A 15,312-nucleotide genomic window follows, 5' to 3' on the forward strand; every position below is an offset into this window, starting at 1 on the left:
TGATTTCTTAAATGATGAGTCAATTGAAAATTAATTTGATACAATTTTGATGATTAATTCATTGCTTAGTCATTATGTTAAGCAACAATACCAGACATTTGCTCTTTAATGTGAAGATGTGCTGCTTTTTGATTAAATATTTTACCTGCTGGTCAGGAAAAAAAAGCAATCTGAAAAGTTTGGGCTTAGTTGCAGCACTAATATGCATTTGAAAACGGTCTGCAAAAGTGTCAGATATACATGACCTTCAGTTAAAGGTGCTCTAAGTGATGTGACGTGTTTTTTAGGCTACAACATTTTTTGTCACATACAGCAAACATCTCCTCACTATCTGCTAGCTGCCTGTCCCCTGAACACACTGTAAAAAAACGCGGTCTCTGTAGACAGCCCAGGCTCCACAAACGGCAACAAAAACAAACTGCCCCAACCTGCACAACCAACCATAACAAACAGAGTTCCAGCCAATAACCGACAAGAATGAGCTGGTTGAGTCATGAATACGCATTGTGGATGTAGCCTACGTGCTAACGCTGCTGCAGGGATGGCTCAACCAGCTCCTTCTTGTCCGTTATTGGCTGGAACACTGTTTGTTATGGTTCGTGTTCAGGGGACAGGCAGCTAGCGAATAGTGAGGAGATGTTTGCTGTATGTGACTAAAAATGTTGTAGCCTAAAAAACGCGTCACATCACTTAGAGCACCTTTAAGAAGCTATATCCAGCTGATTAAATGGTGCTGCCAAAAGACACAGTCTTGGGTTTGAGTATTTCTCTCAATGTACTGTAAATATCAAATTGCTTCGATGAAGAGCTTGAACAAGCGGATGCAGAATATATATGATACTGTCAGATAGTGTGGAATGAAATGCATTTATAAGCCGATTTTGTTTTTTGAAGTTGTAGTAAAAAATGTCAGAGGTGATTAGTCTTTTTTAAATGCATGTGATGATAAAGTAATATACGGTAGAATGTGAAATTAATCTCCAGTGTCATGGCACATGTTGCTTTGGTGGCTGTCACATAATGTGAATGGATTAGGTTTTCTTTTTTGCAACAGGGAAAGATCAGAGAAGCCCCCCAACTCAGATTTCCTACGGAATAATAACCCGCTGATACTGATTGGTACCCTGCAAACTAATTTTGATCTTCCTTTGTAGGGCTTATGGCTTCTAGCTGGGTATGAATAAGCATGCCACTGTGCGTGCAGGTTGGTACTGCTGTTCCTCTGAGCACGCTTTGTGTGACCGCTCCTGGTGAGCGAGTGAGACCTCGCCCTCTGAAACAAAACACTGCTCTATTCTACGCCCATTTTCACTCATTTCCCAATTACGCAGCTTTCAGGGTTCCCTTGCTGGCCCCTCAGAGAATACTGTAAACCTTCCATAGTCTCTCCATATCGCCTCAGTCAAGGAGGCTCTAATGAAAGCCTCGGTCTCATGAGAGCCTCCACATGCACTCTCAGGCCCCTCTTCTCACCAAGCAATACGTTTGTATTGAAATAGGAGATGCTTATCCTCCCTTTCTTGCATTCTTTCGTTCTTTCTCTCTCTCTTTCTCATTTGTGCTCTCTTTCTTTGCGCACATCCACTATGATGATTATGTGATCATATCATAGAGTCCCGCTCAGGGCTAATGAAGACAGAAGGAGGTGGTGGTGCCACTGCTTGTTTTTTGTTGTGTTTTTTTTTTTTCTAGCAAAAGCTATTTTCTTTTTTCTCACTTTATTATCACTTTCCTTCTATTTCAACACCTACGCTGATTGGCAATTTGTAATTTTCTTTTTTTCTTGAAGTAAGACTTTTAAGTTGGATGTTTCTGTGAGCCATAGAGAGCCTACAAGATTTTACGTTGGTTTTGTTTTCACCTTTTGAGTCTGTGTGTGTGTGTGTGTGTGTGTGTTATCATAGCAAAATGCGGTCCTGGAGACACCTACTGTAGCGTGAACTAGCCTACCATAGAAACAGATTTGGGTACTCTGACAGGTGTTTATATATCTGTCTGTCTCTCTGCAGTAACATGCTATTTCAGCCATCAACAATTCATTCATAATACAGGCTTGCTAAAACCACACAGTACTTCCTTTAATGTTTATTATATGTCAGTATATTGTATCATTGTTTTATCTAAGTGTTTGCATTTTTAAGTTTGAGTGTTATGTTCCCTATCTGAATTTAAATATATTTTATTGTATTCCTTCTCATTAATTGAATACATTATAATTAAATTAAATAAATCGTGCACTACACATCTTGGTCACAGTTCTTTAATAACAACAATACCAATAACAATTTGTAACAATAACAACAAATTCAAATGATCCTTATGAAGATATTATGGTATGGTATGGTATGCGTTTTTGTTAAAAAAAAAAAAGCAAGCTGATCTATTTGTATCAGATTTTTAAACTCCTAACATTGGCCTCAATCCAGTATCTAGTGCCCTGTATGGAAAAGAGTTAAAATGTTATCACCATAATCAATATATTTGTTGTGTTGCTAGAAGCAGGAGGTTTAAGGAATCGTCTAGGAGGCGGGTCTCTGGGGGTTCGTGACTTTTGACTCTGATTTCAGTGTAGGGAGGGGCTAAACACAAAAGACCTGCCAATCTCAGAGGACTGAAAAATCAAAACAAATCTCCTCTGCAGGACCACTCAGTTATTCATTTTTTTCCCTCTGTCTTTGGTCTTTCTTCTTCCTTTATGGAAAAACTGGGCAAACGCTGTGAATCATTAGGGTGTAAATGTGACATTTCTAATAATGCAAGCCATGCCTTGCCTCAAGGACATACTGCAAGTTGATTCCCTGCACATGTCTTTGTTTGAAACCTCTGCGAGTGGATAGAGGGTAAATCTAATTGTGTGTGCTTGCAAAATGACATTTTGTGCTACAGATTTAGAATTTATTTACTTTAAAACGTCCAAATGAATGTCATGTATTCATCCTCTCTGCTCATCTTAAGTACTGAGTAATCTAACATGAGGAATAGAAAAAAAGGAAGAATATATTTTTATCATTTTCTTTTTCATTTTTTCCCCAGTTACCCTCCCTGGTGCACTTCTCGCTCCTGTTTCTTCCACCTCAGCCTCCCTCACTACACGTCGCTCCTCTTCCAACCCCTCCTCCTCCATGCAGACTTCATACCGACTGCCCAATCCCTTGCCACCCCTCCCTGTGCGCAAGGGTGTCCGAGGTCGACGTCCCAAATCCCAGACTATTGCTTTGTTGAAGGCAGCGGCTGAGGCTGCGGCGGCAGCAGCAGTAAATGGAGCATCACAGAGCCCTGCCAGAACGATCTCTGAGGCTCAATTGGCCCCCAGACCACACAAGAAGAGAGGGCCAAAGCCTAAGAGCAAGGTGAGATGTCACAAGAGTTGTAATCTGTCATGCTGTGCTCCAGTGACCCTGTCATTTCATGTTTATATGTATTAAGGCAGAAATGGTTTTGATCAAGAGGAGACAAGGTCGGAGAGGAACTGTTTAAAGAGAGGGAAGAGTTTTTGCGGATGTTTATTCTTGATAAATGAGGAGAACAGCTTTGCTTTCGAAACTGTTGTATGTGCTACAGTGCAGTTCATGTGTAGCAGCGAAAGAGTTAAAATACACCTTTAACAAATCATTAACTAACAGCCTTTGTAGGTTACAGAGTTAATTAGAAAGGGTGTGTTTGTTTTTTGCCCCAGAAGAAGCCTCGGCTGGTGCAATCCCAGGGTGCACCAGCAGTTACAGTTCCACCTCCAGAGACCAGACTGAGCTCCGGACACGTCTCAGCAGACAACAACCATAGCAACAGCTCAAATGTAGTTTGCACAGGTAAATTGGTAAATGGATACAACTGAGTCTGAAGTCTGAATGTGTACTCAGATTTTTATGGTCAGTTTAAGCGACAAATAACAGAATGGAAAGAATGCAAGTTGGTTTAACCAATGTTAACCCTCTCTTTGTCATTCCAGTGTGTGTCTATGTGAACAAGCACGGTAACTATGGCCCGCATCTGGACAGAAAACTAGTGCAGCAGCTCCCGGACCACTTTGGTCCAGCTCCAGTAAACGCAGTGCTTCAGCAGGCTGTTCAGGCCTGCGTGGACTGCACGTATCAGCCCTCTGTGATGCTGTCATTCCTACAGAGCCAGTCCCACACAGGAGGAGAGGTCATCAGAGGTAAATGCAGTGAATATCACATATAAATAAATGTATCATATATAAATATCACAGGATATACCCTCTGAAAGAAACTGTTAGCAAACAGTGGTAACGTCTTTAAATTGCTTGTTTTGTCCAACAAACAGTGCAAAACTAACAATATGAAATGATATAAAAACAGATAAAAGTAGCAAATCTTCACATTTGAGAAGCTCGAAGCAAATTGAAAGTTTTCGCAAAAAATGTTTATTAACTGTTGATTTGTCCATCGACGAAACTGTGGAAGTTAGAGCGCATACATACTGTTTTGGGAAATGTACATATTTGCTTTCTTGCCAAGAGTTATACGAGAAGGTTGATACCGCTCATCATCCACTCATGCCTGCATGGTAAATATGAAGCTATAGCCAGCAGCCAGTTAGCTTAGCTTAGCTTAGCTTAGCTTAGCATAGCAAGCTTGGAAACAGGGGGAAACAGCTTGTCCTGCTCTGTCCAGAGGTAACAAAATCCACCTACCAGCACCTCTTCAGCTCATCAATCCACATGTTACATCTTGTTTCTTTTATTCTTATAATAAGCGTTAAAATGACAATTTGCCGTATTACAGTGGGTTAAGTGTCTGACTAGTTCTTGTCAGTGAGCCGAAACTTCCTGAAGCCTCTGTTGGTTTCCTGGCAACTGGTCCTGGCCAAGAAATAGTCTGAATTGTCAATTACACTTCAGTTCAGTGTGTGTGTGTGTGTGTGTGTGTGTGTGTGTGTGTGGAGAGTAGAGGAGAGGAGAGGAGAGGAGGAGTAAAAGACAGTGCCTGTGGCAGCAGCTGATGTGAGCACTGTGTCGGTAATCAGAAATGACATGTGCGTCTAACCTGGTTTGGGATGCTGGGATTGGGTCTCCCTTGGGGGGCAGGAGGGGTTTAATTTGTGGATTTGTGCAGGCTTGGCTTGGGTGGGAGGGGGTGTGTGCAGTGCAGTGATGGGGTAAAAAAGATGGGTTTGTGCTTATAAAGGGAGGGTGGTAACCCTAAACCATCTGCTGTTTTTCCAAAGCTGTGAATACATAGTGTGTGTGTGTGTGTGTGTGTGTGTGTGTGTGTGTGTGTGTGTGTGTGTGTGTGTGTGTGTGTGTGTGTGTGTGTGTGTCTCTTTAGTCACAGATTTTTAGGGTTTTCTTCCAAAATAAGACTAAAATAAGAGTTAATTTATTATCTTTGTAAAAATAAATGTTTTAAAAGTGTTTGAGGACAGGAATCATTCATGCAATGATTGACTTCAGGAAACAAAATGATTTCTCCAACATCTTGGAATGAAACTCTATCTGTTAATAATAATGCTCACAACGTCATACATTCAATGCCTTGCCTAAACTAAATGTAACAGCCTGTAACAGACGCAGTCATTCACAAAACTTTATTAGAAATGATGCAGCGAGCAGCGAGAGACTTTCACTGCCAGTACCTGAAATAACTTTTCCAATCTGCGTGCGTGCGTGCGTACTCCACATACAGCACACAGACTAACAGCTGTTTGTGTTGTGCCCCCCCCCAAGTGCGGTCAGAGCATGGTATCCGCTACGTGAAGCTGCCCTCCGCCTCCAGTACATCTTCGGTGCTGCGGTTTCTGGAGAACATGTGCCAACATCTGGAGAGTGACAGTCTCTTCAGCTCGCAGCCCTTTAGCCCCTTCAGCAACAACTCGCGCTTCTACAACAGGACCAAGTCAGGTGGGCAATTGTGTGGATGGAGTTACTGCAACGGTAGGATGTGAAGAGCAAATATATTAAAAAAGGGGATGGTTAGAGGGTTTAGCTGTTGGCTCACTTACTATGAGCAGAAAACTTAACTTAAATGAGCTCACTGGCGACCAAAAAAACAATAAATTGTCACTGAGGTTGTAACATATGAACTATTTTAAAACTTTGAAGGCTTAACTTTTGTCCCACCTCTGTTCCTCTAGCCTGTTTTATATTGATGTTCTTTTATCAGTCTGAAAAGCACAAAAGATAAATAAATATATATATATAGCATTTAACAAAGAAAGCTCTCATGAAAGTTTATGTCAAAGACAGAAGTTGGTAGAAAGTTAGATCATGTTCCCAGGATAAAGTAGTTCTTTTTGTGCCGATCTAAATTGATTAATGAATTTAAGAATTAAATGTTGTTGTTTTTTTTTGAATTGCTAGATGGGGGGGGGATTTTCCCCTACTTGCTCATGAACTGGTGTATTTTGATTTAGGTCTTAATACAGATAAAAGAGTAAACATTTCCTGTTAATAAGATAACAAGAATTGTGCGACCTAACCAGAGGTATGTGCTCAAAGTGCTTTTTACTTGAAGCCTTTTACCTCCATCATTCATGAACATCAGACATTTCCTTCAGAGTAAATCTCCCCCTGAGTCTTCCTACATAAGTCAGTCACGTTATGGCTTTGTGCATAGTCCAGTACAGTTCAACATCTTTGGGTTTTCTATTTTCACACGGCACTAACGCTATCTCTCTCACCCTTCCTTAAAACAGAACCACTGTCCCAACCTGAGAACAGCCTGTCCAATGACGATTCCACAAAGGATCCCGCTCCCAGCACCCGCCCCCCTCACACCGCATCGGACTACAGAGCAACAAAGAAGGAGCGGCCATATTACCCTGGACACACACACACGCCGCCACCCCTAAGACGGGTCAGCTCCAACCCAACCGAACTTGGCCAGATGTGTCCACCCAGACGAGTGGAGGGTAAGGTTAAATACACACACACACACACACACACACAGATCTAATTCTTGACATTTTATTGATTAACTATAAAATAATTTTACACTGGCAAATATTCTTAAGTTTGTATCCCAAGATTGTACTATTTTAAACAATGCCCCTCTGCCCAGAACTATGGACATTCAAGAAGAGGATCGTGATTCTGTCCCCTAACAGTCCATCTCCCTCCAGTTGACCGTGTTTCAGCAGCAAAAGCTTTTCTTAATTAACATGAGATTTCCCCTCCATTCATTTTAATTTGGCTGACATTTTTATAGAATTCAAAGCGTCATTAGCGTCTGACCATAACACTGATAAAACGGAGTATCTATTTGCACCCCTGGTCACACAGCTGAGCTATTCACACCCCTGTGACATAACAATCTTCCATGACTGCAGAAACTGGCATATTAGGAAAGTTTTGTCTCTAAATTGAATTTCTAGCGGAAAATGGATACAACCATTAGTTTGTTAGTTAGTACCTATTTTTTGTATACAGTATGGTTACCTAGCAACCGAGGCTTGAAGACACCAAGTGGTAAACAGTTGTACACTGCTAGGTGAGTGGTTAGAATGTTGAGCCTTGGTCTGGTAGTCTGGAGTTCGATTCCCCAGTGTGGAGATCTTATTTTTTTCATTTTGGATTGGATAATTTGCATGCAATTGCGCGAGTCAGGGTCCGCAAACGCAAAACAATTTTTGCAGGGTGGTAGGGGAAGACTCATGAATATGCCTGCTCTGGTTGGGTTGGTTAGGTTTAGGCAAGAGGAGTGGGATTGGTTATGGTTAGGGTAAGAATGTCAGGGCGATAATATTCCAAAAAGGTGTAATACATGAGTAGTATGGATAACTGTGTGTAAATATATGCCAAGGTACTGTAAATGCACAGGGGTGCAAATAGCATACATTGATATTTGTACCAGACGGGGTATTAATAGAACACATTGCTGTGTGCACCGGCGGGGTAAAAATAGCATTCATTTCTAATTGCACCAGGGTACGAATAGCATACACTGCTAATTATACCAGGGTTGCAAATAGCCTCACCCTAAATAAAATTATAGGCAGAAGGTATATTATTTGATAAAGGTTTGATTTGGTTTTCCTTTTTTTGGCTCGCACTCACACTTTACAGCAGCTAGCTCAACAACAGGCCCAGACCACATGAAACAGGACAAGGAGGGTTCAGGGAACGACGCCTCCACCTGGTCAGTTGATGATGTCATGCGGTTTGTCCTAGAGGCTGACCCCCAAACTCTCGGCCCGCACGTCGAACTGTTCAGGAAACATGTGAGTATTTTTAATTGTATGAGCTGTCTTCTGTCCCGTTTAAATATTAAACAAAACAAAAAAACTGAGGTTTTAGTCTCCATGCTCAAAGCATATCTAACTGGAATTTCCACCATTCGATGCCTTAATCAAGTCATCGTCATTTTGATGGAATTGTTCTGAGAGGACGCGTTTGCGTTTTCAATGCACCCCTGCTGACAGCGTGCTCCTCTCTCCGCAGGAGATTGATGGCAAAGCTCTGATGCTGCTGCGCAGTGATGTCATTATGAAGTACATGGGACTGAAGCTGGGCCCGGCGCTCAAACTCTGTCATCACATTGAGAAGCTGAAACAGACCAAACAATAGAGGATGAAGGCACTCTCTTTTCTCACTGGCAACTTAACACACACACACACACACACACACACACACACACACATACACATACACGTACTTTTCTACAGGGATGTAGTGCAGTGTAAAGCCACCTGAACCAGGGTCATAGCTAGCATTGAGGACACTGAGGTCAAGCCCTCTGCATTCTTTTTCTGTGTGTGTAGTTGGAGGTTGCAGGGAGCTTGCAAGTACAAACTTACACACAATGGTCATTTTATGAACTGATCCCAGTATTTTTTTTAATAAAGCAGTTTAAATCTGACTACTTTTTGGCCAACAAATAAATAAATCAATATTTTTTAGGTTTTGAAACAACATTTAGACCATCATGCTGTGAAACAAAATTAACAGTTAACTGACTAACCAGAATATCCATGTAATGAAACACATTTGAGATTTTTCATTTCCAGTCAAATTATTTTGAGGGTGGTGTGGTGTACATCAGGGGACTTATGGCCTCAGTATTGCTAAACTCCTGGCTATGACTCTGATGTGAAATCACAGATCACAATTTACTTTTACATTCAAACAGATACATAGTACATTCATTATTTGCATTAGTGTAATTGGTATCAGATATCTCAGCATTTGTTTATGTTAGTGTGTTTTTGCTTCATTATGAACAACTGGAGGCCATAATTTATCAATCTTTTTATTTACCAGCCATTCTGTAGGATTTGCAGCTTTATCTCTTTGGATATCCGGCTGTTAGAGTTTTTTGGTTAGAATTTCAGGATGGACACTCTCCTCTCCAGATTGGAAAAGTTAGTTCAGGTACTGGCAGTGAACGTCTCTCGCTGCATCATTTCTAACAATGCAATAAAGTTTTGTGAATGACTGCGTCTGTTACAGGCTGTTACATTTAGTTTATGCAAGGCATTGAATGTATGACGTTGTGAGCATTATTATTAACAGATAGAGTTTCATTCCAAGATGTTGGAGAAATCATTTTGTTTACTGAAGTCAATCATTGCATGAATGATTCCTGTCCTCAAACACTTTTAAAACATTTTACATGATTGTATTATGCTTTGACAGTCACACTATCAAACACACACACACACACACACACACACGAGATATACACTTAAAATGACTGGAATAAATGCTGACAAGGCCATTGACTGTCTAGTTTGAGTGTTGTACAGAACGTTAAAGTGCTCCTGAGAGAGTACATGATGGGGAAACTGTTTTGTATAAAGTCAAGCCAAAAGGTTTTTTTTATATATCATTTTGTACTGTAACAAAGTGTATGAACCTGAGCGTAAGTGTAATCAAAGTTTTTTTCTGCCTGAAATAGTTTTTGTGTGCATCATGAAATAACTACCTACAGGACAATTCTGTGTCTGAGTAATTATTTACATGTCTCAAAGTTTTATCTGTTTTTTGATGGCAGAAATACTAATTTTCTGAACATTTCAGAAGCATTTTCTAACTAAATCATGTGTGTTGTAGCTGCATTCTCACTGTTGCTCTCCTGTAGTGGTAACAAGTTGATACTTGAAACCATCTTGCTTTAATGTAAAACTCAGGTTTTAGAGTTGTTTTGTAGAAGATGTTTTACATCATTAGCATGTTGTGTCCATTACTATGACATAAAGGGACTGCACAATAACTATGTATGTTTTTATGCCTTGTCATCTATCACTCCGTAGCCTTTCATATGTATATATACACAACTTTTTACTGTAAGTTCAACAAAAAATGTTTGTTGATTATGTTTGATATGCATTCACACATTAAACATTTGTTTACATCATCTAAATTATTGAGACCCCAGCACAAGGCCACCATGGTAGCTACTAACACATGTTTTTTTATTTAATAGCCTAGTCCAGTGGTTCTCAACCTTTTAGACTTTTGAGAATGTCTACTTGCAACCCATCATCATTACTTGCATATGTTTATGAGTTATGACCAAATTGACCAAAGAGGTTTTCATTACTTGTTGTATTTTAGAGGCCTAAATAGGAAAACAGTAGCCAGTAATCAGGAGTTCCAAAATTTAGAACATCTGAAAAATAGTAATATCATTTTTTTGTAGTATAAAAGTATTTGTTTTGCTCTCTTATCTTGGGAATCATCTCAAGAGCCTCCCTGTTTTTTTCTTGTAGCCCCTCAGGGGGTCCCAGGCCCCTAGGTTGTGAACTTCTGGCCTTGTCAGTTGAATTGATTCCCACAGTGAAAAGATTGGGGACAAGAAGAGAAAAAGGGGAATAAGGGATAAAAGAAATAATACATACATGCAAAAGAAAAAACATTAAAGAGCACTGGCAGAGGTCAATTTCCTTTGTGTGTGTGTGTGTGTGTGTGTGTGTGTGTGTGTGTGTGTGTGTGTGTGTGTGTGTGTGTGTGTCAAAAGGACCAAAGATGTCTTACTTAAGGAAAGTGACAGTCCAATAGGAATCACAGTTCAAATAGCTCATCAGCAGCGCTCAGAATAAACAGGGTAATTATGATTCATGTTGCAGACTCTTTAGGAATGGTATATGTTGTTTCCTGGTTAAGCACAATTACTGCACCACATGCTTACAATTATTTATGTGATAAACAACATTAAACACATAGTATGTGTAGCTTTAAGGAAACCATCTCCTTGCCATGAGGCTCTGGGACAACCTCAATAACTTTTTTATTTCCGGTAATATATAGAGCTCTAAGAGAGCAAATTAAATGAAAATATATGTAATGATGACTTTGTGGACTAAGTCCCTGTGAATGAGTATCTTTCGTTGAGATGTTAGTCTGATTGGTCCTGTCTGGTTTAAATTAAGTGTAAACTCAGAACCAATATGGCAGCTGGCTGAGTCAGGCTAACTTCTTTGTATACTTATATATTGTTGTTAATTTGAATTCGCAAGTTATCAAATAATGTAAAAGCATACAGGAGCAGAAAATGGAAATACTCTTAAGCACAGTACTTGAGTAAATGTACTTAGTTACTTTTGATCACTGCTGGTATCATATCATTCTGATAATATCTTAATGTTGTTAAGTTAATTATGACAATCTGCTCACTGAACGTATGTCATTAGTTGATGTTACAGTCGAGTTTGTTAAAGAGGGGCACCTGGAGTTTTAGGCAATCTTTTATCTATGGCATTATGAGGCTAACGCATGGGCTAAAGGCTAGCGTTTCGGCGTGCTCACTGCTCACATAAATAAACGGAGAGAGCGGTGAGAAGACATCGGTCCTCATCCTCAAGTTGTAGGCTACTACCAGAGTAAGTCTAACCAAAAATAGTCTCTGGTCTAACTTACACACAACAACTCTTAAACATGGACACAAGTTAGTTATCTAAGTTTGTTAGATAGGTAGCTAGTTATCTATGGGCAGTTAAATCCAGGTTAAATCATGTTAAACTAGCTAGCTAGCTAGTCAGCTGATGACTTGTGTTGCTAGGAGACAGCTGCTAATGGTTACGATATAGCTAAGTATGCACAGGTGTGTGTAGTGTTAAGAATATCTAAAATACGTGTTTGTTCTGATTTCTGGAGGAAGGAGGAGAGGCTGAGGTCGAATTGAAAGTTAACTAAAAGGTTTAATAAAACATCACGATGAAAACAACAGTCAAAACACAAATGTTACACTGCAGCTGACAGCGGACTGATCTCATGCTTCTCCTTGCGGAGTTACAGAAGAACAGTACTGAGACATTCCCCGGATCATACATTTATTCCCCTACATCTGGGTGGTTTCTCAAATGAAATCTTCCCCTATTAGTCAGATGTCTCTCAAAAGAAAAGTTGTATGTTCCTGAGGCTACACCCGGTCACAGGATCTTACTGAGACGGTGTCAATTGTTTCCAAACTACAGCAATACTCGTTCTTTGTCTTAATCACGTCTGGGTCAACTGGCAATGGCTCTCAAAGTTGTTTAAACAATAAGTCTTTCTAGCGCTTTTACATTTATGCTAAATCAGCAATGACCTAATCAATTCTTTAGAAGCTACAGACGGTGTGAGCCAGACCAATGCTAATCAGTGTAGTTATTTGATTAGATCTAGCAAGTACAGTGTTTTCAAAACATAAGCCGGGTTTTAACTTTTTAACTTCAACAGTAGATTAACTATTTATTTATGTTTTCCTCTCTTTCTATTTTCTTAAAAACAACTATAATTTTCCTGGGGGGAGTTGGCTTAATAACGTCAACGAGATCAGTTAGCAAAGGAAGAGCGCAAGATGCAGTTACAAAAACTAGCTAGGAAATGGACCTTGAGGTAAGATTTGTGTTTGTCAAAGTACAGTTTTGAAGCGTTTGGGGCAAGGTTAAGTCTTATCTCAACTCAGGTCTCGGGTCCCTTTTAAGGACAAGTTTAAGGCTTACCTTTCAAAGCTGAGTTTTTCGCATTTGAGACTGAGACCAAGTCAGTTTAATGCAAACAATGTGTGGTTGTCCAAAGCCTGCCAAATAGAATATTGTTTTTTTTTTTTTTTCAAAACTTGAGATCTGATTTTTCTTTTTGCTCTCCGGTCATTTTAAAGTCATGTGTCAGTAAGTTAAACGTACAATATGTAACTTTTTGCCGCTAGGGGTCTCTCAACCAAAACAATGGACGGTAAAACTGGACTTTTGATGAAGTTGTGAAGTTGCGTGGAATTATGGGAATTTTTAGTGTTAAACACCTTCGCTGCCGGTTAGAATCAGAATGCATCAGTTCACGGATGAGGTTACCCATTCAAGTTTATTCACGTTACGTTTATTCATGTTATTCTATTAAAATAGCTGCAGTTTCCCCAACATAATTACGTTTTTCTTGATTAGATTTTTATTTGTAGCTGACCAGTTAGCTAGTGAGCCAGCAAGCTAACAGTAGCCAGCAGCTAAAACACAAAATATTTCACATATCAATGTCACCTTTTGGATGGTTTCAACACTGGGGCGGACGGGGTTTGTTGTAACACTAGCAAGCTACTAAACGAGGCTGAGAGACGGGTGTGGGTGGGGATTGTCGGAGAAATCTCCGCGATAGCAAGCCAGGACGTTCAATGCCTGTTGTGCAGCAGCAGAACATCTCCCAGCTGCCCGGAATTATCTCCCCTTCACTTTTCAGTAATCTTAACTTTTCGTTTTGGTGCTTAACCCAACTTTTTTTGGGTTAATTTAGCTAACCGTAAAGACAGCTAAACGCGAAGGGGGGAGAAATACACATACACCTGTAGCGCTACGGAGATGTAGCTAGCTATTGCTATGGATGGCCGCTGTTGTGACTCGGTGCTGGGTCTGATAGTCTGTTTCCCGACGTTTAATTAAACTGCTGTTAGCGTCGTAAGCACCAGGCACTGGAGATAAGTTCTGGCCGGGGGTTGCTGTAATGGAAGTAGCTGGCTGATAGCTGACTGGGGGCTAACGGTAACTAGCTAGCTTTATGTCCCGGGGCTGTCTACTTTGGCTAAATTAGCATTAGATTAATCGTCTATCTATACAGCTAACGTTAACGTTACTAGTGAAGTTATTCGTGGGTTAGCTCAGTCCTGTTAGCTGTGGTCGAAACAGTCATACTAAAAATAACTATTAGCGTGTTGAACGATGTTGTAACCTCAATTTTACCCACAAAGCTTTAGCATCAACGTTAGCACATTGTAGTAACGTCAAGCTGGTATCGATATTGAACTTTCAAAATAGATAAGGTCTCTGTTGTATTACTGTGATAAAAAAGTGGGATATAATTAATCACAAAATGATGCTGTATGGCAAAAAAAAGCAGTATTACGGTTACAAGTATTTTTTTTCTGTGACATTGTATGATTTACAATTACTCCTGAACGTATCATCTTGGTGCCAGTGTTCTGACGGAAGTTAGAGTAACTGGTGGGTAAAAGGTTATATGACGCCACTGACGGGCGACTAAAGGAAACGTGCCGTGTCTGAAAATAAAATAAAAGATTTCTCTGGGTTTGACATTTGGTGGAAACATTTAGGATAGTGTAAGAACACAACTCATAAAAATATATAACATAGGTATGGTCATTTTTAGACATTTTAAAGCAGAAATGTTACATATTGTACCTTTAAGTCTCAGGACAGTCAAGTGTCAAGTCCAGTCTCAGCTCTTCATTTAGTCTGACAGTCTTCTTAACAAGGCAGCTTGAGTCAACTCTTGACTCAAGCTGCCTTGTTTAGAAGTCATAATTATGACACAACCTTAATTCTTTTTTCTTTTCTTTTTGGGAAAGCATTGTTTTTTTTTCCATTGGCAAATACTGTCAATTCAACCAGAATGAATCTGAGTTGGATTTTTTTTCAAATTATGGATCCTTTATATACAGAATCTGACCAATAGCTTCAGTTTAAGGAGAAATACTGCAGTTGAGACTCAAACTAGACAACATTAAACCTCTGCCATCTAGTGGAGAGATTCTCAGAGTGCACTTTGTTCTGATGGGGAGGAAATGAAGTGTCACACAAAAGGCCTTCCGTTTTAACGCAATCACATTTATTGGCTTTTTTTTTCTATGCACAGTTACTAAGCAGCCTGATGAGCTGTTAAAATGAATTAGATATAGAATAATGGAATTTTCACAATGTTGTAACCCCCCCCTCCCAAAAAAATAAATACAAGACTGAAGGTGTTGCACAGCTCCAAAATATACAAAGGCTTGGAAATAATCATGTAAACTTAGAAAAAAAAACGTTTTTATTTTTATTTTATTGATTTATTTTACAAAAGAAAGAATTTGAAACATTTTTTTTTCTTTAAAAACTTATTTACAGGTTTATACAAAAATACAAAAGTGATTTTAAATCTGTTAAGTCCTA

The 15,312-nt window shown here is 39.6% G+C and overlaps 1 protein-coding gene across 3 annotated transcripts in view; it reads left to right on the forward strand.

Annotated features, from left to right (window-relative positions):
• The window catches only part of scml2 (Scm polycomb group protein like 2), a 29,372-nt gene extending 19,062 nt beyond the window's left edge, over positions 1 to 10,310 (forward strand). For 2 of the 3 annotated variants that reach the window (XM_028586543.1, XM_028586551.1), the window contains 7 exons: positions 3,034 to 3,350; positions 3,677 to 3,806; positions 3,947 to 4,153; positions 5,684 to 5,857; positions 6,652 to 6,867; positions 8,021 to 8,175; positions 8,396 to 10,310. In XM_028586543.1, coding sequence (XP_028442344.1) covers positions 3,034 to 3,350; positions 3,677 to 3,806; positions 3,947 to 4,153; positions 5,684 to 5,857; positions 6,652 to 6,867; positions 8,021 to 8,175; positions 8,396 to 8,521 — 1,325 coding nt within the window. In that variant the 3' untranslated portion in view covers positions 8,522 to 10,310. The remainder of the gene's footprint in view (positions 1 to 3,033; positions 3,351 to 3,676; positions 3,807 to 3,946; positions 4,154 to 5,683; positions 5,858 to 6,651; positions 6,868 to 8,020; positions 8,176 to 8,395) is intronic. The other variant, XM_028586561.1, reaches the window with a different exon arrangement.
• Positions 10,311 to 15,312: the final 5,002 nt, after the last annotated feature.

Source organism: Perca flavescens, chromosome 1, assembly GCF_004354835.1.
Source record: "Perca flavescens isolate YP-PL-M2 chromosome 1, PFLA_1.0, whole genome shotgun sequence".
Lineage (NCBI taxonomy): Eukaryota > Metazoa > Chordata > Actinopteri > Perciformes > Percidae > Perca > Perca flavescens.